The sequence below is a fragment of the Aquila chrysaetos genome, chromosome 7, assembly GCF_900496995.4.
Source record: "Aquila chrysaetos chrysaetos chromosome 7, bAquChr1.4, whole genome shotgun sequence".
In the NCBI taxonomy this organism is placed as follows: domain Eukaryota; kingdom Metazoa; phylum Chordata; class Aves; order Accipitriformes; family Accipitridae; genus Aquila; species Aquila chrysaetos.
Window position 1 is genome coordinate 46,492,905 of NC_044010.1, and position 21,404 is coordinate 46,514,308.

Here is a 21,404-nt window from a genome sequence, read left to right on the forward strand (position 1 = left end):
GTTGTGTTTTATAGCAGTGACTTGTGAAGTTGACATGTTTGTTATTGCTACACTATCTTGTATAATATAATACCATATTCTACCTCTATCACCTTTGTATCTTTTTTTTTTTCTTTCTTTTTTGTGAACAGCTAGCTTGTGTCATATTTAACCCAGGAGAACACCGACCCTTGGGGACTGATCCTTGTTCATACTCTGCTGTTTCCTTTTTGTCTCAAAATACCACAATCTGAAATTCTGATCTGCTTCTCAATGTTCCACCATAATGGGGTGATAACTTGTATTCAGTTTTAAGATTTCAAAAGTTTCAAGATTTCAAAGCTCAGCAAAAGGTTTCTCATACTCTGCGGTGAACAGGATAAGCTTTGTCACTCAGAAGATAAATCTGAGCTATCTGTATGTACAGAAACACTAAAATGAGAACATATGTTGGAGACAGGTATGCTGTAATGAGACCATATTTTATTGAATTCCAGATTTCCACTCAGGATGTAGAAACCACAGGCACAATATTTCCTGCTAGTATAGTGACCACAGATAAAACTCAGAGCAGTAATACCATTGAGCCTGATCCATTAGGCTTTACTCTTTCAGTGCAATTTTATGCAAATATACACATGTCCAGAAAACCTAGAGTTTTAAGCGGTGAGTCAGACACCATATCTCTAATATACGGAGCATTTAGAAGTATTCTCATTGTCATTATCGTGTCTTCTACTACACTTGCAGGATCAGAACTTCAAAGAAGAGCCTGCCAGAGGAAATTGTAGGAAATGTTTGCATTCCTGTACGATTCCATCATCCAGGGGCCTGTAATGGTGAAAGCACCCTTCAGCAGATGTTGTTTTGAAAGGTCAGGTTAAGTCTTAATACACAAGAGACATTCATTTCAGTTCTTCCCTTTTTAATTATTGATTAAAACTTTCTTTAAACCTGGTTCCTATAGCCGATCCTTCTGGTGTCTCTGCTATGACAACTCACACCAGCTGGAAACTTCTTGCAGCACTTTGTCTCTCTCCCCCTGGTCTTTGTCAGCTTTCCAAACATCGGTGAAACCATCCTTTCAATATCCCAATGAGGTTAAGGAGATGTTCTTTATATTTGCAACTAAAGCATGGAGCAACCAGTTCTAATTAGCACTAAGGCTTCCTTAGTCTATTTTGGCAGGATGTATTTACACTTCTCCAATCAAGGCCTCTTCACACTTTTGAAAACATCATTAAGAAAGACTAAGGCTCCTTAGTTGAATCTCATCTATATTAGGTGACTTGCTAAATTACACAATTGTCCTTTGTGATCTGCTAGGAACTGAATCCAGGTGTCTTGAGAGTAAGAGACTCTCTGCATCTACTAGCTGTACAAATAAAATGTATCGATTTTTTTTTTTTTTAACTCCTTGGAGGTTTTTCCCATGTAAATTTGGACAGTACCTTCTGTATATTTTCTTGTGTATTAAATTCAAATCATACACCTCAGTATTGTGATTGTAATACTTGAAACTGAATTTCACACTTTTGGAATGCATTTACTTTTTCATATGCTATTCACTTTAATCCAGAAGATACTGCATTATAATTCACACCTAACACACTACTACACCTTCTAGAGGCATGTTGGATTGTGGTTTTTGTTGCCATAAATAGTTTGCTTTGTTTTTCCCCCCCTTCTATTTATATTTTAAAAATGCAAGTTCAAGCTCCCAAATATTATTCTGATAGTAATAATAGCAAACTAATCCTGTTTTACACTTATTATTTTTGGAGTATGACTATGGTGATTTACTAACTCTGCCGTGAATTCTGCCTTAATTGCAAAGAGTAAGTAGGTACTACTCCAAAGCTAGGCAAAGCATTAGATACCACCGACCGTAAGCAAGCTTCCCCAATTTCTGCTACTCACACATCAAGACGCTTTCTGTGGAGAAAGACAGGTAAGTCCTACTAAGCTGATGTCTCCCTTTCAATAGGGTGACATTTTAGTGAGATTTGTTAGAAGCGAGATCAAAAAATGGTGCAGCTCGTGAAGCCCACCAAATTCATGTGATGACAGGTTAACAGGATTTTATGCAGCACTATCATTTCAGTGCCACACGCTACCCTTTTCCTAACGAATGTGATCACAAATTTTCCAGTGCAATGCATGTAAAACATCTCTGTGGATGCAATACGATTGCAACCACTTATGCAAAGGTGAAATAAACCCCCACAACCAAGTCTGGTGACAGACAGTTATTCGTGGTGACTACAGTCAAGTAGCGATGGCTGTGCCTAGAGGGAAAGAGGGTAAAAGGAAAGGCCTGCTGCCACGGGTGAAAGCATGATCTTGCTTTGGCCTGAGACAAAAGAAATGAAAAACAGGAGCTGCTGTCTTGAGGCAAAATATCTTCAGCGTCTTACCTCTCACCGGGAGGATGATCCAAGTCTGAGCTTAGCAGGATCTGAAAGTCAGAATCCCCCGCATCTCCCAGAGATTAACTGATATGTTTCTCTTCCCCATGGAGACAATTTCCAGATTATTTTCTTGCCCTGAACTCTGTCCTTGCATAGTAGCTTCTATTAAAATCTTGATGCAGTTTTTTCCTTTACAAAATTTAAATGTGTGGTGTGATAATACTCAAACCCCTGAACAATGAAATGGCATACTTCTGCCTACCCTCCGTACTTCAGTGCCTGAGAAAAGGTCAGATTTCTATTGTTTGCAGTCCTCTTATAAGCTAGCGCATAAGATCTTTGCCCTTGTTTTTTCTGGATTCGTAGGACACATACAGGGAAGGACAAAAGATGACCAACACACAAAATTTAGAGACACTAACTGAAATGTGACACCCACTCTCCTTCTAAAGAGAGTTTTAATTCAAACAAGTAATTTGGAATAGGCACCTATGGCAGGAAAGGACTAGACAACTATGAAAGGAAAAGAGGAGATCATGGAATTTTTTATTTAGAGGAAGGAAGTCTAATATAAAGAGGGATGGCTTGAACTATGTTAAATGCAAGCTTAGGGTTAGGGTTTTCTCACTGTTACCATCGCCACCTTTCAGCTGCTTAGGTTCTTCTCCCTAATGGCACGTCTCAGATGTACGTATCTCACTGTGTGTAGTTGATGTAGGCAGGTACAAATGCATGAGCTTTGATAATGTAAAGCGAATTATCCCTGTGAGGGAGTAGAAAATGACGTTTCCAGAGGGATGGAAGGAAACATTTTTTTCATCATGGATTTTTACATGAACTCAAGGATTTTTTAAAAAGTCCCGATTTGTGTGTCAAACACATAATGTACGACTGCTGTGAATATATATGAGTTTTCTATTCAACATTCCAGCAGCCAGTTTGAGGCTGAAGTGACCTGGTGCTGATCAGACTACAAAAAAATTATTCCTTGCTATTAACATCATGCTATTAAGCATAAATGCTGCCAAGTGCTACTGAATTATCTGTTTTCTGTTACCTTGCTCTAAATTTCATACCAATAACTGGCCAGAGTTTTGCAAATTGTCCATTTTTGAAGGAATCAGTCCCGACCTCTCTTCAACCTTTAACTCAAACTTTGATAGCGTTAGTCGGTGGGGGGTTTTTTTTGCGGACAACAGAAGGTAAAAAGGGTAGGGTTAGTTTTGACGTAGATCTATTCCCCAGTCTAACTCACCACGTGGCAGCACAAGCAATTGCACCACTTCAAAAGAGAGGCTGATGCAAGGGCCAGATTGAAGAGCAGTGAGCAAGGGGAGGGCACAGCTGCTTCTCCTGGCAGTGGTGACGGCTTCAAGGGATCATTCAGCTATGGCCTTTTACTCCAGATATGGAAGTCTCTGTAGTACCAGCTGAAGTCTGATTCATTATGAGCAACTGCCTATCCACTCCTCTGTAGATAGGTATTTATGCTTACGTGAATACAAAGTGGGATCAAAACCGCCACCAAGCAGAAACAGAAGTAGCCTGTGTTCATCACAGTGCTGTGTGCATGCACGCACACACACATTTTTAATTACTAGCACTCTTGCCATTCCTCCCACCCCCCAAAAAACTCCAAATATTTAAAGAACGTTAACTTTTATGAAGGACAGAAAAAAGCACGTGACCTGTCAAATCTAGAAACGCTTTGGGACAGTGGGGGCTGTTGAAAACGCAGCGGGGGCCTTCTCAAGCACAGTTCTGAAAAATTTGGCTTTGACACCCGTACCCGTCTTCAGCCGCTGGTCTAATGTTTCAAGGATTCTTCTGCATCAGCCAAGCCATCTGACGTTGCCAAAGGATGGGTGTTTATTACAGCGCTTAACGTTTTAAGAGAACCATGTAAGACCGCATACATTCGTGGATCTCGCTATGTGTTTAAGTCGGCTGTTTGTGTACTAGCTTACAGCTGAGGATAAAAAGTAAAGTAAGGGCTGTTTTCAGAACCTGTGGGGATTTTTTTTTGACAGCTTTATCTTCACGTCTCCTGGCCTGCCGAAGTATGACTTTCCCGCTTCGAGGCAACCCGCTGCTGAAACGGTATTGCCATAAAAACAAATTCCTGCACCTTAATTCCTCTCCCTCTCCGCCTAACGATACCCTGCCCGACACCACGCCTTCCTCCCGCTCCTCGCTCGCCTCCCAACTCCCCCGTCCGCTCTTCTGCTCGCCCACACGCACTCCCGTTCCCCTCAGCTCACCGGCCTCCGCGCCGCCCGCCCCGGCCGGGCTTCCCCCGCCCTTCCCGCCGGGGCCGGCCTGACCCAACCGGCCGCCCCGAGGGGGAAAGCCCCACACGGGCGCCTCGCCCGCCGCTGCCCTACACAACGCTGGGCGAAACCTACACCGGCAGCCCCGGCCCCGCTCCGGCCCGCCGGCACCGAGCCGTTCCCCCCCCCCCTCCCCGCCGCTGCCCGACGGCCAGGGGCGGCGGCAAGGGCCGCGCCGGCGACCGACCGGCTGCCGCCCGGGTGTCCGGCAGACGTCGCGCTCCAGACCCCCGCTCCGCCGGCCCGGGCGTACCTCGGCGCCCCCGGCCCGGTACCTGCGGCCGGTGAAGGGCCGGGGCGGCGGTATCCCCGCCCGGCGGTGGCGACGCGCAGGCGCCGTTGAGTCGGGCAGGTAGGACCGGGGCGGCCATGTTGTGAGCGGAAGCCGGGCCCGGAGCGGCGGGCCGGGCCGGGCCGGGGGGAGGGCGGACGCGCGGCTCCGCCTGGCAGCGGGGAGGGGGCGGGAGGAGGGACGGACAGACCGACGGACGGACGGACGGACGGACGGAGGGCGGCAGCGGGCAGCAGTCGCCGCAGTGAACCGCCGCCGCTAGAGCCAGCCGGGGTGTCCCGCGCCCTGCCTGCCTGCCTCGCCGCCCCCGCCTCGGTGTGGGATAAGCGGAGCGCGGAGGCTGCGGGAGCCCGGCGGGGAAGATGCCCCTGGCGCAGCTGGCGGACCCTTGGCAGAAGATGGCTGTGGAGAGCACAGCCGAGAGCAGCACCGAGGTACGGGGCGGGCGGGTTGTGGGGAAAGTTGTGAGGAGAGGACGGGACCTGGGCTCCCGCTGCCGCCGCCGCCGCGGGAGGGGACGGGCAGAGTTTCCCTTCGCGGGCGCTCGGGGCGGGCAGCGCCGCGACCGCGGGTGGGTGGCCGAGGGGCAGCGGCCCGGCGCGGGGTCGGGGGGGGGGGGGGTACGGGGCGCCGGGCCGCTGAGGCGGCGGCGGGGCGGCGGGGGGGGGGGGGGAGACGGTGAACGTCGGCGCCGGCCGCCCGGCCGGCCCCTGCGCGCCGCTTCCTCCCCGGGGCACTGCCTCAGGGCCGGGACCGGCCGGGACTCTCCCCCCGCCTCGCCCCGCTCCGCCGCTCCGGGGCTCGTTTCACGGGACCGGGCTGCTCCCGGCTCGCTCCCTCCCCTTCCGCCCCCTTTCCCCGGGAGGGAGTAACCTGCTGCGGCGGCGGCGGCCGACTCGGGCGCTTTTGTTCCAGCGCGGTGTCTGGTTACTGTCACGGCGAGTTTCCCGTCCCGGGGCGGCCCCGCCGCCTCCGCAAAGCGCGGCCCCGGGGAGGGCCGGGGCCTGCCCTCACCTTGCCCGGTGCCGCCGTCCCCGCCCGGGTGCCCCTGCCCCCCCCCCCCCCCCCCTTATCTAAGCAGGATGGGGTTGTCGCTGCAGTTTCGCAAGCGTTTGGGAAACCGCAGGGGTGAAGCTTTGTGCTTGGCGGCGTTGATGGGAACATCCCTGAGATGCAGCGCGGTGCGGTTTCCTGCCGCTGGTAGCGGGGAGTTGGTGTTGTGCCCCTGCCCTTGTCAGGCGGGACGCGCGTCGGCTTTCCTCGGCTGGGGTGAGGACGGCGGCTGGAAATGAGACTCGCTTGCATCCGAGGCCATAGATGCCCTCAGCTATTTTCATTTTTTTTTTCCTACAGCGTACTACTGTGTTGGTTTGGATCTGTGTAAACACTACACCTACACAGTCGGCTGTGCTTGCTCCGTGATTCCCTAGTAGCCCACAATGCATGTGCTAGTTTGGGACCAGACTCCCGTCTGAAAAGAGCGAGCTTCCTCTGACAGTGCAGCTTCTACCTGAATCTGCTCCAGCTGATACGCAGCCAGGCTGCTTCGAGTGATGCTGATCTTGAACAGCGTGGACTCAGGCCAGGTCACAGCAATTAGTCGCAAGGTTAGGACTTACTCCTTAGTGAGCGGAGCAAAGAGAGAGAGAGAGAGACCAATGCAAAGTTTCTGCAGTATCAGAAGTGTTCGTCCTTTTGATGTTTGTCTTGTCTTCCTGCTGCTTAATGTGACTGCATCTCTGGGGGTCAGAACACTCTGCAGTTCTGATCTGACAGGCAGATCTGTCTTTTAAATCCTTGCCAGTTACTGTAGTTACTTTTAAATTCTTGCCAGTTATTTGCTGGCTTCTGAAGTGGTGATCTTAGATGATTTATTTTCTTTTAATGGGGAGTAACTGCAATAGTAGTGTGATGCTTGAGGGCGGGGGAGAAGGTGGTAGGGGAGACGTTTCTGCAAGACCACTTAGACTAATGATTTAGAGACAAGATCTTAACTGTTGCTTTCGTCTTCCGTGTTCGCTGCATGTAGTCTGCACTGTAGTAACTTCAGTAATGGTTTATATGCTGGAAAGGTAGCAAAATAGATTGTTATTTGAAATGTGTGTATGTGCAGGATTAATTATACTTTGTTATTTGCTTTAGTGTATTTCAGACATGATTTATTTTTAAACTGCTCTCATAAACTTCCTGAAACAAGTGTATTTTGCCTCTTCCTAAAAAAAAAAAAAAAAAGGCTAAACGCTTTACATTGAGATGAGTCTACAGCAGTTTATCACCAAAAAATTTTGTAGGACCACTAACAAAATGTGAAACAGCCACTGAACTGACAGGTTTGCACTCTAAGGCCCTAGTCTGGAGTAAACACTTGGTTCTTGAAAAGACCAGACTGCACCTGTAAAAGCTTCTCAGCTGAACCTCAACTGGAAAAAAGTAGACTTAGAAAGGTTGGTTACCTGAAATGAGTTTTTAAGAAAAGATGTTTCAGTGAAAATAGGTAAGTTTAGGTCAAGTACATAAACAAATGACCTAAATACATAACTTACATTTTCAATTTGCATGAGTTGTGTTTATCTGTAGCCTAGCAATATCCTAATTACAGACCCTATCCTGCAAGAGTATCCTTGGGCAAGAATATTTTTTACATCCACCTGGAAACTCACTGTGATTTCAGTCATAGTTTGATAGTAGTAATGTCTTTAGCTGTAATACTGAGTGAGGCCAAGAGTTTCCGCTAACCTCTTGGATTTGCTGATGCAGTTCTTGTAACACTGTGTTATCTACATGGAATTACACATTATCAAGCTTTAAAACTCAGCTCAGACACTTTCTTTGTCTTGACAGCTCTATGAGGTTTTATATCGGATTAATTTTTATACATTTCCCAGTGCAGTCCTGTATTTGGTTTTATAGTGGTACCGCCGAGGAGGTGTGTGTGAGCAAATTTGGTGGGAGGAGTAGAATGCCCTTAACTAGTATTACTTTGGAAGACAGTATAGTTAACCATCAACAGCTGCTGGAACTTAGGTGTACAGGACAGCAGATTTGTAGAACACGTCCTTCTTGAGAAATAATGCAAACAATTTTGTTAGATAAAATATGGGTTTCTAGTTTTCAGAGATCAGTTGCAGGACATCTGTTTCTACAGGTACAAATAGGTCAGTGATCCACATTGCATCTCTGACAGCTTTTTCAACGTGTAAAGTTGTTAGGCTGTTTTTAAAATAATTTGTCTACATAGTATAATGTATTTTTGTTTTGTTTTTAAAGTTTCATGTTTTAAATGATACCACCTTTAAAGCCTGTGGAATGATGCTGTCTTTTATTGACCCAGGGTCCACTCAAGATTTATAACAAGCATAGGTTTGTTTTTCATGTTGAGAGTGTGCCTGTTATTTCAAGTCATCTGCTTTCAAGCAAATTAAGTATTGATGATTTGAGTTTGTATTTGAATGCCTGAATGACTAGCCTGATCCTTTGATCTGTACAGCCAGCTATGCATATTAATGTCGACTGGAGGAGAATGAATACAGTTATGGCAGCCAAATTTTGGACACCAGTACCATAAGCAGATGCCATTTGCTAGACTTTCTGGGAAGCATTTGTGCCATCTATCTTTAGGAGTTTTAATTTAGGTGCTCTAAATCAGCTGTGGAGAAAGTTCAGTTTTTTCCGCTGCTCTTGACAGGGGATTTGTGATCATCTATTTAGGTGTCTAAATCAATGGTATCAATCTCCTCTCACAGAATTCCTTGTTTTATCTTCTGTATCCAGAATTATTTGAACCTTGCACCAGACAAGGGGTACTAGCATTTAACAGTCATGCTGATGCTTTAAAGAATCTCGTAGAATGTAATTTTTGCTTCGTAATTCCGTTCTGATGTCAATGCAACATTCTCAATATCAATGTATACTTCTGGCATGGAATCTGAAATTTATCAGCTGTCTTGCCACCTGAAGCCATGAGGCTTGTTGTGACTGTCTCTTTACATTCTGTACTAGTCTGCGTGATCAGTGTTGTACTTACGTTCCACAGGAACAAAGGCTATATTTGCAGTCATTTCTTCTATAGCCAACACAGGAAACAATTCAAAGCCAAAAATGGAATCACCTAAATGGACTGGTCTATGTGGATTTTGAAGGCTATCCGTTGTCTCTCCATTATAGGCAGAATTCTCTGCAGCACTCTACTATCACTTCTCATACAGACCTGCTGTCAGTACAGTGCATTCTGAAGTCTGGGTTTTTCACAGATGTCTGGAGTGACATTTTCTTACGTTGGGCTAAAAGTGGCAATTGGCAATTTAGTTCTCGCCTAAATAAGTAGTATACTCTGTATTCCACAAACTACTGTGATAGAAGGACAGGTTAACAGATGTTATATATCTGTAAATACCGTCTTCAGGAACACATCATCTGCACGAAAGATGTTTAGGGGTGTGCGTGGGGCTTCTTCAGCTTTTTCAGTTCCTTAATGGTACAATTTTACCTCTACTGTTCTTTAGTTAACACATTCCTACTACGCGGCGTAGTACTGATGTCCTGCTGTCAGCTGGCTGGGCTAGGAGGGGGCAGGTGATTTACTCTGCTGAATTCAGTACCTTCGTGCAGTATTGTGTGTGCTCCGCGGCTCTTGGTTTCCTCACGGAAGGTGTTGAGTTTGACTTCTTGAATCGTTCTGTTAGGGTTTTTTATGACATTGGCAGTTCTTGTAATTGTTTTGTTCATTATAGCGTACGTAGTATTTCTCTCCACAGCTGGGACACCTAACACAAAGTAGATGTAAGCAGACTGACGTGTTTAAAGGCATGTCTGTTGTCTTTGAATTGATTGTGATCTGTCACGCTGACTGTCGTTGTTTGTCGTTTGAAATGCTCGACTTAGGTTCACAATGATACGTAGAATAAGGTGGGTGTTTAATTATTTCTTCACATCAAAAATACTAGCTTTATGAGTTGATTGATCTTGGCAGTTGACAGATCTATCAACTTGAAGAACTCTTTCGAGATACTGGGTTTGGGTTGTGGGTTTTTGTGGGTTTTGGTTTGGTTTGGGGGTGTGTGTTCTGTTGTGTTGTTTGTTTTTCAAATATAATTTATAGCCATATTCCAATAATGAAACTTTTAAGCAGTTTTTCAGGCAAGAGTAAAACCTTGTAATTGTTTTTTCAATCTTGGTGACTTTCAAGAGGGGAATAATTTGATCAGTAAAACTGGATTAGTTAGAATTCTACTCTTCAGGGAGTTTTTAAGTTTAGATGAACTAAAGTGGCTGATGACTGCGAATATTGTGCTATACGCTTGCGTACATGATACTGTGCTACTTACTCTCTCTTTATTTTGTGAAAGAAGATTAAATGCCTCATCCATTGGAAATAGAGGGGGGATAAAATCCTGTGTAACAGATGGGAAAATGAGGCTTGACAGCTTAGTGACCCCACCTAGCATCATTCCCGGTGTCTCTTCTAGAGCTAGGAGATGAACTCTGATTTCCAGGGACCTACTCCCCTGGCTCAACCACAAAGTTGCTGCTAGCTAGTTCTTATCAGTAACAGTTACCATATGTTCCCTTTGATGCAAGGAACCCCCTGTGGTATGCTTAATGCTCCACTTAACTCTTTTTGGAGGAAATGTGCTGCCTTTTTTATTTTTAAAAATTTATTTATTTATTTAGTGAGTGAAGCAATTCAATTGTGTAGAAGGTAGCATGTGTCTTCTAAATATGTTGTTATTGTCTGGATCTGTTTAGTGACACAATTTCTAAGGTTCTGTTTAATTAAATTAATTAGTTAAATTTCCATTTAACATTTGATTTCAAGCATTAATTTATCAGAACATGCTTAAGTATATACAGAAGATGTGAAGAAATGGTATTTTATTGTGATTTTAAACGTCTTTGTCCTGCAGTCTCAAAAGGTGGTGGTTTCAGGATGTAATCAGACCATGTTGAATATTATTTGTATTATTCCTTACATAACATGATTGCCAAAATTAGTTACTGTTAGAACTTTGGCTTGCATGTTAAACAAATTTTTTACTTAACGGGGAGTCTTTTTCCTCCTGTCTTCCAGCAGTTGACATTTGTTGTATACTCACCTTGGAAATCCTGAATTTTAGGAAATAGTGAAGATGCTCCATAGCTTAGTCTCTCTTAGTAGAATTTATTAAAATAGGTAAATGACAAAATGAGCATAAAAGAGTAATGCTTTAGTTGATTTCAACCATTGTCGTTTATCGTGCAAAGAGATTCTAAGAAACCCGTGTGTGCTTTCGAAGGAATTGCAGCAGTCAGCCCTGCTGTGCCCGTTGGCTGCCCCCTGACTCACGGGGGAAGGACCTGGCACGTTACTCCCGTGCGTGTGCCCCGGTCCCCTTTGGAAGGAGCCCAGGCGGGCACAGGGCGTTTCGGTGGGCCTGGGACAGCAGCAGGCAGGGGTGGTGAAGCGTACCCGCCTTCTCGTGCAAAAACAGTCTTGGTAATAAGATTTGTATGCTGTCAGGTGCTAGAGTCGCTCTTAGGATGATGCGAGCGAGCAGAGAACGAGTTTCTTTTATTTTCGTTTGTGCAGCAGTGGCTGGATGTACTGAAGTAAGTGACTTCTACTTCTATATTTCTTCTTCCTCTTTGGAGCGGGTGAACAGAGAATAGGTGGTATGTGTTTTGTTTTGTTCTTTTCCTAATGCTGCTGAATTGATGTATTAAGTGTAATAATTTACCACCCATACAGGTAGGGAACTGAATGAAAATTTCACTTCCCTGTCTTCCCCCCCCCCCCCCCCCCCCCCCCCCCCCGAACAAATGAACATACACAATTGGAGCTTGTTTTAGCTACAGAAGGTGGTTGGCCTGGACGAAGATTTTATGATACTATATGTCTGGCATCTCGGATAATGCCATGGCACTTGTCTGACTTCAAGCTGAGTTAATTCAGAGCTGCAAACTTTTTTTTTAGTTTCATTTTCTGACCTGACTTGGCACAGGGCTGGACAAATGCCAGTGCTGAGGAAAGCATCGCAGTGGAGGAAAGGGGACTGCTTTTCTGTATTGTTAAACTATACTCCTGAGTCATATTAGATAAGAAGGCGGTAGTGTAAAGTAGAGAGGGTTTTCGAAATCACATAGTTAAAGTTACCCGAGTATCCTAACTTAAGGAAGTTTGGCTTTGTACCTAAATGATCTGCATGTTAATGGCTTGTATCTGAGGTTGATTGTCTACAGGGAGGCAAGTTTCAATGTCCTGCTGTTTCTTTTAATACTCGGCAAAGGAAGAAGTCAGTCACCTTAGTTAATAAAGTTTAGAATAAATTATGTGGAATTAATGGAACTTTCATGAAGTAACAAAGTTTTTTATAAAAGAAATGCTTGCAGTAATTTTATATTTCATAAAAATAGTATTTTTCAAAAAATTTAAGGAGTTTTTAATACTTACGTGTACTATTTTTGACATAGTATATGCAAAACATTGATTATATGCTATGAGAGAACAGCAAAAGAAGTCTAAGATGATAGCTCACTTCTGCTACTTACATATAATAAGTTTTAATCAGGTCAGGATTTAGGTAAGTGCTTCGAATCTGTGTGGCTTCACAGCTCAGGAGTTAGGGCAACAAGTCATTAATTCAGATCCTGTTAAAACCTTATATTTTAGTTAAGCACTGGAATAGATTGTGAAAACTCCATTACTGAAGATTTAAGAAGGGGTTAGACATAAACATCTTGTGAGGGACATTGTAGGAATAGCTGATCATGCCTTCGTGCACTGAGATAGATCGCATGACCTCTCAAGGTCCTCTCAGTCTATTTTCAACTGTTTTTCTGCGGACCTACAAATTTTTTCTCAGGGTAGCTCATTGCTGCTTAGAATAGCAAGTTTTGAGCGTGTACAGTTTGAAAGGCTTTTACTGAGTGTAGTTCCGTGCAGCGCCTTGTGTTGCTAACAGCAAATTTGTTGTGAATGTTTCGGTGGGAATACTGTATTCCGTACTGCTTTGAAATAAGCCAGACGCATTGTTACAGCTGTACTCAATTCGAGGACTGCACGGTTCTTCAGCTTTATCTGTCAGTTGAGAGTCCCTTGAAAACACCAGAGTGTAAGTGCTCAGATCTATATATGGCAGCTGAAAGCTAGGAATTACCTGGGAGAAACTTCAGACTTATCCAGGTAATTTATTTAAATTATAATTCCAAATCATAGTTAAATCGTCACCTGTATTACTCATTGGCATGTTAAAACTTCTAGATAATGATTTTTAAATGGTATGATTCAGATGTCTTATCTTGTCTGCTTGTGTACTCAAAACATCATCCTGCACTGATATACAACACATAATTCTTGATTTGTCCAATTGTTAAGTCTAAGAATATAACACTTTTTAAATTGTATCTTAATTGGAGTGTATGGTTCTGCTAAAAGACACCAATTACATGGAAAAGTCAATAGTTATATAATATACTGAACTCTGTTAATAGTATAAAGGCTGGGTACTAACTCAAATGCTCAAGCCCAATATTAATAGGAAATATTGAGGTTAATGGCAGAAGATTTATACCAAAACCTATAACTGTTATCAATTTCATAAAGGCTTTTAAAATAACTGACAAACATAGTTGGGTAAAAAAGTTAAAATATTTGGCAGAGAGGCTACTTAAACATCCCAAAATAGTCTAGCAATAGTCTAAACACAAAGCAGAGATGTTTTGGGGGTGGAAGAAGATATTTGGTAGTGTCTAATATCAAAGAAGCTCTGGGGACAAACTTATGTCCTTCAGAAAAAAATTCTATTAAACTGTAGGAAAGAACATAAAGTTCAGCAAGGTAAGTCCAAATTAGCAGAACTTTGATTTGCAAACAGAATGTGAGAATAGAGATGCTAAACTAAATCTAAAAACTTCAAGTGTATACTATCTGTAATATTACTGATGAAACTAATGGGAAAAATAGGAAAAAATGAGTACTGGAGGAAACATAATGATTTGTCCACTTAATACTTCAATTAACGTGGTTTAGATACCTGTAAAAAAAACCCTGTGTGATGGGAATGATGGGTACCTGACATTATTATTAAAATAAGATATTCTGCACCAAATTGATAAGTTCGAATTGCTGTTATGGATGCCAGGTGGCGTGTTTTACATACACCTTATCCATGTGGGTCCAGTGCTAATCAGAAGGATAGATGGGAATAGCATTAGGTTTATTGTGCAGGTGCCCACGATAGTACAATTTTGCCAGGCTTTTGAGATGAATTGGATCTCTTGCAGTAAATGTTAGAACCAAAATTTAAAAAAAATAAATAAATTTACAGTTCACATTAAGATTGTAGATCAATATACAGTTGTAGCGTGTAAAGTGCAGGATATTCCCTGCTTCACAAAAAGTGGTTAATTGATTGTGGGTGGGATGTGGGCTACATTTCTCGAGGTACTCCTTTCTTACAAAGGATGTAGTATGATTATATTTTCTCAGTGCCAATACCCTAACATACGCCACTACTTGCTACCTCTTGGTTCCTTCCAGTGCAGTTATTTATGGGTGTGTGTTACTAGTCAAGAAGTGAAATAATCCGATTTTTTTAATTTTTTTTTTTTTTTTTCCAAAAAGCCTTCTTTAAACTGTCTTTTTTTGCCAGGAAAATTAAGTACTTTATTATATCCTAAGAGTTCAGTGGGTAATTTTTGATTGCTAGAAATATTGATGGTTGATTTCCTGTTTTGTAGTTTGACTTTTGTCTCAGAGGTTCTGTTGGTTCATATGGGGGACAGTTACGTACCAGCTGCCTGATGCAGATTCCCTGATGTTTATCTGCTTTATGCTTATTTAGGAAACCTGTAGGATCCCTTTTGTGTTCCTGTCCATGTGACTTCAGGAAAACTGCTGGAACCCAGCTGTGTTTAAGCTGATTTCTACTAATTTAGTGAAATGTGGCAACAGGCTTAAAAGCTTTTGGGAGTCAAATTTGTAGCTAACTAAACATGACTCTTTCTGCTGGAAAACAGAATAGGATGCGGAATTTGAGTGGATTGGATGAGCATTTTGTAGGTTACCTTTATGAGGGTTGTATACCCTCCTTTCATGGTGTAAATTGATTGCTGATGTGCTTAGGTGTAAGTAGAAACTTTCTGTGGACCTTTTCTGTTATTTTTCTTATAGTTCTCTTGTGCTGTCATCTGAAATATATTCCACTTTTGGAGCCAGAGTACTGGTAATAACCAGATCTTTGATCCATTCTGCTTCCTTAGTGTCCCACTATGGGAGGAGTGCAGTTATGAAGACTAATCAAGGTCTAGAGTCTCTGTCTTTGAATTAAACCAATCTGTACATGTGAAATATATATCCAGCCTTCTCTTATTCTGTATTCATCAGACTATTATATCTAGTCCCAATCTGTTATGTCACTGAGACATGTCCTTGGTTCTGGTTAAATACTAGAGGGAGTCTACGCCCAGCAAAACGGAACCTGTTTCATTCGCTCACCTCTTAAGCATGCTGCTGACCTCCTCACTCCACAGTGGTTTAAATATTGCCACTTCCGATAGGAACCTTTTGGCTTTACATTTTAACTCATAAGAAAGGCAGTATGCTTTGTAGACTTTCTGAATACACAGCTGCTTTCCATTTAATAGTATCATATACCAGCAAACCATAAATCATATATACATATTCTTCTTTACCTTACATGGCTCAGACTGTTCTGAGAAAAACTGGTTCTACCATCCAGTGATTCCTTTAGCATAATGATTGCTTGGGTAGACCTATTTAAAAACATCTTGCTAATCCAGTGATCTGGCTCAGACATGACAGCATGGCGCACATGCTGATTTCTTGAGTTTGTTCCTAGTTCCAATAAGTGTGTTTGGAATGCATTGCTTGAATTCAACTGAAAAATAAGTGAAAGCAATGCAGAATTAAACAGGAAAACCAGATTGTACAAAACAGTTCGTTTGTGTTGCAAAAGTTTGCTGTGTTTTTCCTGGTGGACTGATAAAATGTTGAAAAAAGTCAACAAGGTTAAAGATCAGAGCCTTTTTAAAAACAGAGGTTGAACATTCAGTGTATTTGCCATGTTTGAAAATTAGAATTCAGAAGTGGTTAGGATTTAATCTGTCACTTCATATAAAAGATTCTCCTCCAGCCATGTGTAAGCTGGAAGACTATATTAATCAGAAGTTGTTACAGAAAAATGCTAGGAAGGTTCCACACAAGAAGTCTGCTGAAAAACTGAACTGTGGGAAGGAAGGTGTAGAATGAAGCTCAAATCTCTGAATCTCTGAGCAGCTTTTATTAACTTCCTAACATCTAGAAAATATCTATCCATACATGCATGTAACTTTATTTTAAGTAAATTAAGTTCTGAAAAAATAGATTAATTAGGCTTTGTGTTCTCTAGGGAAGCAATGCACAAATGAACTTAAATTCTGCCTCCAGTGGTAATCAAAAATGTAACCATTTTTAAATGTTTCTCATTTGTTTCTAAAATCGTATTGAATTGCTTTTAAACTTTAGGAGCAAACTAAGTATTAATCCCCCAGGTGATAGCCCATATCGTAAATTAGAAAATACGTATTTTTCCTACAACTTGCTAATATTCATGCTTGTTGTGTAAGCAAGGTCATTCTAAGTCTTTCTGGGTAAAGTGTCTCTTAGAAATTCTCCAATTATAGGAACACTGACAAGGAAAAGAAAGCATTTGTTGACCAACAAGGTATTTAAGCTTTTTTTAAATCTTTATGGGTAAATTTCAAATTCAAAAGCCTGTTTCTGCATGGCTTGTTAGAATGGTCCTTAGAAAAGTACAGAAGGTAGTAAATGGCTGGCTAATAAAATTAGCATTGTGTTCATAGTTTTTACAAGGTTATACTGTAGTTATAAATGTTCTTGAAGTAGTCATGGTAGAGTAAGGACTGACTTGCTACATAAGGTCTTGCTCTTAGGAATAACCTGTTTATCTGTTCTTGGTTGTGGCTTTTTGCTGTTCAGTCTTCATCAGCTTTAACTCTTTTGCTGAAGTTGTAGCAGTGGGAAAATAACATCTAGCTGTGTAGTAGTAAGGGTTCAAATGCTAGATTGTTTTATATATTTCTTACAGTGACTTCATCCAGTTTGATAATACATGAGGGTCAAAGCAAGAGTGGCATTGGATGCCAGCAATAAGCAGTCTTCTGTGTTTACTTTCAATTACTTTTTTTTTTTATAGAATATGGAGAAGAGAACACTTGATCCTGTACGGTAGCATGCTGTAAAAGCACATTGGCAATGTATTTACCTCTGTACTTGTATTCAGCATTTCTAGTAACTTGCTGTGTCTGTTTCTTACAGAATGGACAGCAAATTGTGGATGAACCTATGGGAGAAGATGATATCAACCCACAAACTGTGAGTAAAAGATGGTTGTAATAAAGATAGATGGGACAATATTGTAGCACACTGATATCACTTAATTTACAGGCAGTTTGCCACTAATGTTTTGTTGTTTAGGTTTACTAGACATGAGGTGCAATCTAGGATCCTAATATTTTTGAGATAAATTCTTTCTCACTGACTTGTCTGGTTCTGTATCCTACTGTTTGTTCTGATGAACATTTATGCTTTCCATAGTATTTTTGTACGATATAGGCTCTCCCTAGTATTTCTAGTATGAGGTGGGCTTTCCTGTGGAAAGCACAAAGCTGAATGTGGTAGAAGTTATAATTGGCTTGGGGAGTGAGAAGGTTTGATAGTAAGATGTGGCTAGTTAGAGCATTCCTGAATAGGAAGGGAGGTTGAGCTCCTCTTTTCTTATCTTAGCAAACCTTGAAAACATGTAGTTCTTTTTTACTATCCACTTTTCCTAGTGCCAGCAAGCAAAGCACTTCCATCGGCTTCTGTTAGTCTCATCAGTGAATAGGTGAAAATATTTTACATCTACAAAGTATGTTTTATTAATAATTAAGTTTCAGTTGTGGTCGTGTCACAACAAAGGATTATCTCATGGTTAAATTCCAGACAGGTTCAGTTGCAGACGCATGTGCGCTTACTGTATGAAATATGATTCTTTCAGCATGGCAGCATACACTATAGCTTTTCCCCTTCTATTTTGATAAGCAACGTGTAACAGCAGCCAGCACCTTTGTTTTTCCATACTGTCATGAGATTTCTTGGCAGTATCTGTCTGTGCCCTTTTTGTTGTTAGCATTAGTCATTTCTTATTTTCCTTATTGACCTGTGTAAAACTAGATTATTTGCATAATAAATCTTCATTAGCCTGGAACATTCTTTCTACTCCCTTTCTCCATAGAACCAAGAAACCAAGATACAAAGTTCTAGGTCCTCTTCCTGGGCTTCCTGTTGAAAAGTTTAAATGTGTCACATTGGAGTGCATTCAAGAATAGCAAAGCTAGTCCATTGAGGCCCAGGCGTTTCTTAAGTCTTTCCTCTGTTGATGTGGATTCCACCTTTCTTCTTGTGATGCTAATTTGGCTAAGTTGGAGTGAAAGAGAACTTCTGTTCATTGGTTCAGAGCTGACAAAGTTAAGGGCTTCAGAAATGTTTGCATGGAGATACTCAAAGATGATAGCTGTAGGTATCGATTTAGATGGTGACTTAAGACCCCTTCCCTGCCTCAGATAAGATGCTAAATGTTGAAACGTGCTTAGTGAAATTTTCATAGTGATGCAACAGCCAAAGGCAGAGGCTGAACTATTAATGTAGATCTTGAGTGTTGGCTGTAAATCAGATCTGGACAGTAAGCATTAGGGAGCCATGAACCAATGCACTGTGAATCACACATAGGAGTAGAGTGGTCACTCTGAGCTTGAACTAGCCAGTGAATGCAAAAAAACGGATACCTATCCCTTTTTTCTTCCTTCCCCATAACTGAAATTTAAAAAAGTTACCTGTATATTCTAAAAGCTCATATCTCGTATTCCTTTCTGCTTTCAGCTTTCAGTAGTCTTTCAGGGGAAGATCAAGGGTGAGGAAGGACTGTGAAGCTAGTTTCCATTGCTCTTGTAATTGAGAGGCATTAATCAAAGGAATACTTAACCCAGGCTTCTTGAGAATAGAGATTGCTGCTAAAGAGAAGATCAGAGTCAGGAAGGTTCATTGATAATTAAAGTTCCTTACCTTCATGTCAAACTTGCAGTTTACAATTTTTCATAATGTGAAGGTACCAGTGAGTTCAGGTTTCTTATTGTGATGCCTGTGACTTTTTCTCAGACATGAAGGCAACTTTAGTAGTTGTACTTTTGTGTCAGAGAGTACTAGCTGACTTAAGCCTGGTGATAAATGGCCTTACCAATAAAACACAATTTTTCAACTCCACATTTTGTTGGAGTTTAGAGTTCCTGTGCTGGTATTGCATATTGTGCAGACTTCAGCTTGTGATTAGATGGTCAAAGCTGTTTCCAGCATGGAAACATGTTTGCAGCATGGATATAATTGCAATGCCATAGCGGTTTCTCTCTCTGCTGAAGTTGTGGACAGAGGCAGTTTAGATAATGAGTGGAGTTGCCTTTTCTATGCTTGTCTTCAAACATACCAGTAACAGATGTAGCTCTTAAGCTGACATGAAAATTAGGAGATTAAAAGTCTGCACTATATAGCTGCTTTTGGTTCTTCCTCAGAAAACACAAGGCTCTGCTGTCTCTAACAACAGGGTGAAGAAATAAGGCAAGGGCTGACAGATGACTAAAGTAATGCAGTGTTAAAGAGTAAGAAAGGAGCAATGTTTATGTGGTTAGAAGGCAACACCAGAAGGAGATAATTTGTTCTAATATTCTGCATAACATAGACTACAGTGCTTAGTTGAATTCTTGTTTGAACTAGAACATCTCTTTTTGGGAAAGTGTTCAGTTTGGGTTTGGTTTGTTAATTTATTCTGACTAGTGTCCTTCCTTGATGATAATTTCCTTGTTTTGAGTCTGTAACTTCACCCTCTTCCTATGAGCTTTTTTGTTTTGTGTTTATCTGCTAAAATTGTATTCTTTATCTATTGTATTGGGTTTACATGACAAGGTTTCAGTAGCGGGGGGGGTGACCCACCATGTCAGACAGAGCCAGTTTCAGCTGGCTCCAAAATGGAGACTGTCAACGACACTGGTGGCATGCCTCTGTGTTAACATGCTTGCAAAAGTGTAAAAAACCCTGTGCAGCAGCTGTGAGAGTAAGGAGTGAGAACATGTGAGAGAAACAGCCCTGCAGACCCCCAGGTCAGTGCAGAAGGAGGGGAGGAGATGCTCCAGGCGCCGGAGCAGAGATTCCCCTGCAGCCCGTGGTGATGAAGACCATGGTGAGGCAGGCTGTCCCCCTGCAGCCCAGGGAGGTCCACGGTGGAACAGATATCCACCTGCAGCCTGGGGAGAGAGGACCCCACGCCGGAGCAGGGGGATGCCCGAAGATGGCCGTGATTCCATGGGAAGCCCGCGCTGGAGCAGGCTCCTGGCAGGACCCGTGGCCCCGTGTAGAGAGGAGCCCATGCTGGAGCAGGTTTGCTGGCAGGACTTGTGACCCCGTGGGGGACCCACACTGGAGCAGTCTGTTTCTGAAGAACTGGACTTCATGGAAGGGACGCACGCTGGAGCAGTTTGAAGAACTGTAGCTCATGAGAAGGAGCCACGCTGGAGCAGGGCAAAACTGTGAAGAAGCAGCAGCAGACAGTGTTACAAGCTGACTGCAATTCCTGTTCCCCATCCCACTGGCGCTGCTTGTGGGGGAGGAGGTGGAAGAGCAGGGAACAAAGGAGTGAAGTTAAGCCTGAGAAGAAGGGGACGGTGGGAGGAAAGGTGGTTTTAGTTTTGTCTTTGTTTCTCACGATCCTACTCTATTTTTAAGTGGCAATAAATTAAATAAATTTTCCCCAAGTTGAGACTGTTTTGCCCATGATGGTAATTGGTGAGCGATCTCCCTGTTCTTATCTCGACCCATGAGCTTTTCTTCACCTTTATTTTTTTCCCCCTGCCCTGTTGAGGAGGGGGAGTTGAGAGGGTGGCTGGATGGGTGTCTGCCAGCCAGCCAAGGTTAACCCACCACAACTATCAAATTTCTCTTTCAATATTTGATAACTGCAGGATTACTTACAAGTAGTTTCCTGTACTTTCTTCAGACATTCCCAAACTGCTGCTTTTTTGGGGAGCAACCCATTTTAACACAGTATGACCATCAAAAAATTAAAACATTTCCCTAATACTCTTTCTGTCATGCTTGAGCTACTTGGTTAAGATTGTTTTAGCTTTTTAATGCCTCAGACCAGTATTTTAGGAACCTATTTTGCATTTATTTCTAGGTTGTGGTGAGTAAAATGTTGCTAATAATGATGTAAAATAATCTAGGGTTGGTTTTTTTTTAACAAAAAATTACTACGGCTGCTCAGTCAGTTATAGCTGGAAGCTAGCCTTTGCTGTCTGTCAGCTAATAAAATA

The 21,404-nt window shown here is 42.4% G+C and overlaps 1 protein-coding gene and 1 long non-coding RNA gene across 10 annotated transcripts in view; one reads left to right on the plus strand and one right to left on the minus strand.

Annotated features, from left to right (window-relative positions):
* Positions 1 to 442: 442 nt before the first annotated feature.
* LOC115343645 lies at positions 443 to 5,145 on the minus strand. Of its 3 annotated transcripts, none has more exons than XR_003924220.2 (2): positions 4,996 to 5,145; positions 443 to 4,479 (listed from the first exon to the last, which is right to left on the minus strand). It is a non-coding gene; the product is annotated as an uncharacterized LOC115343645 (long non-coding RNA). The 3 variants fall into 3 exon arrangements; XR_003924218.2 differs by having other exon boundaries at positions 4,974 to 5,145; XR_003924219.2 differs by having other exon boundaries at positions 443 to 4,482; positions 4,974 to 5,145.
* A 22-nt stretch (positions 5,146 to 5,167) lies between these two features.
* The window catches only part of RPS6KA3 (ribosomal protein S6 kinase A3), a 78,104-nt gene continuing 61,867 nt past the window's right edge, over positions 5,168 to 21,404 (plus strand). For 5 of the 7 annotated variants that reach the window (XR_005932794.1, XR_005932793.1, XR_005932795.1 and 2 more), the window contains exons 1-2: positions 5,169 to 5,446; positions 17,326 to 17,382. Coding sequence is in view for 3 of the 7 variants with exons in the window: in XM_030019856.2 (XP_029875716.1) it covers positions 5,375 to 5,446; positions 17,326 to 17,382 (129 nt within the window). In the remaining 4 variants the exon portion in view is untranslated. Of the gene's footprint in view, positions 5,447 to 6,365; positions 6,620 to 17,325; positions 17,383 to 21,404 lie in introns of all 7 variants that reach the window. The other 2 variants (XM_041124770.1, XM_030019857.2) reach the window with 2 other exon arrangements.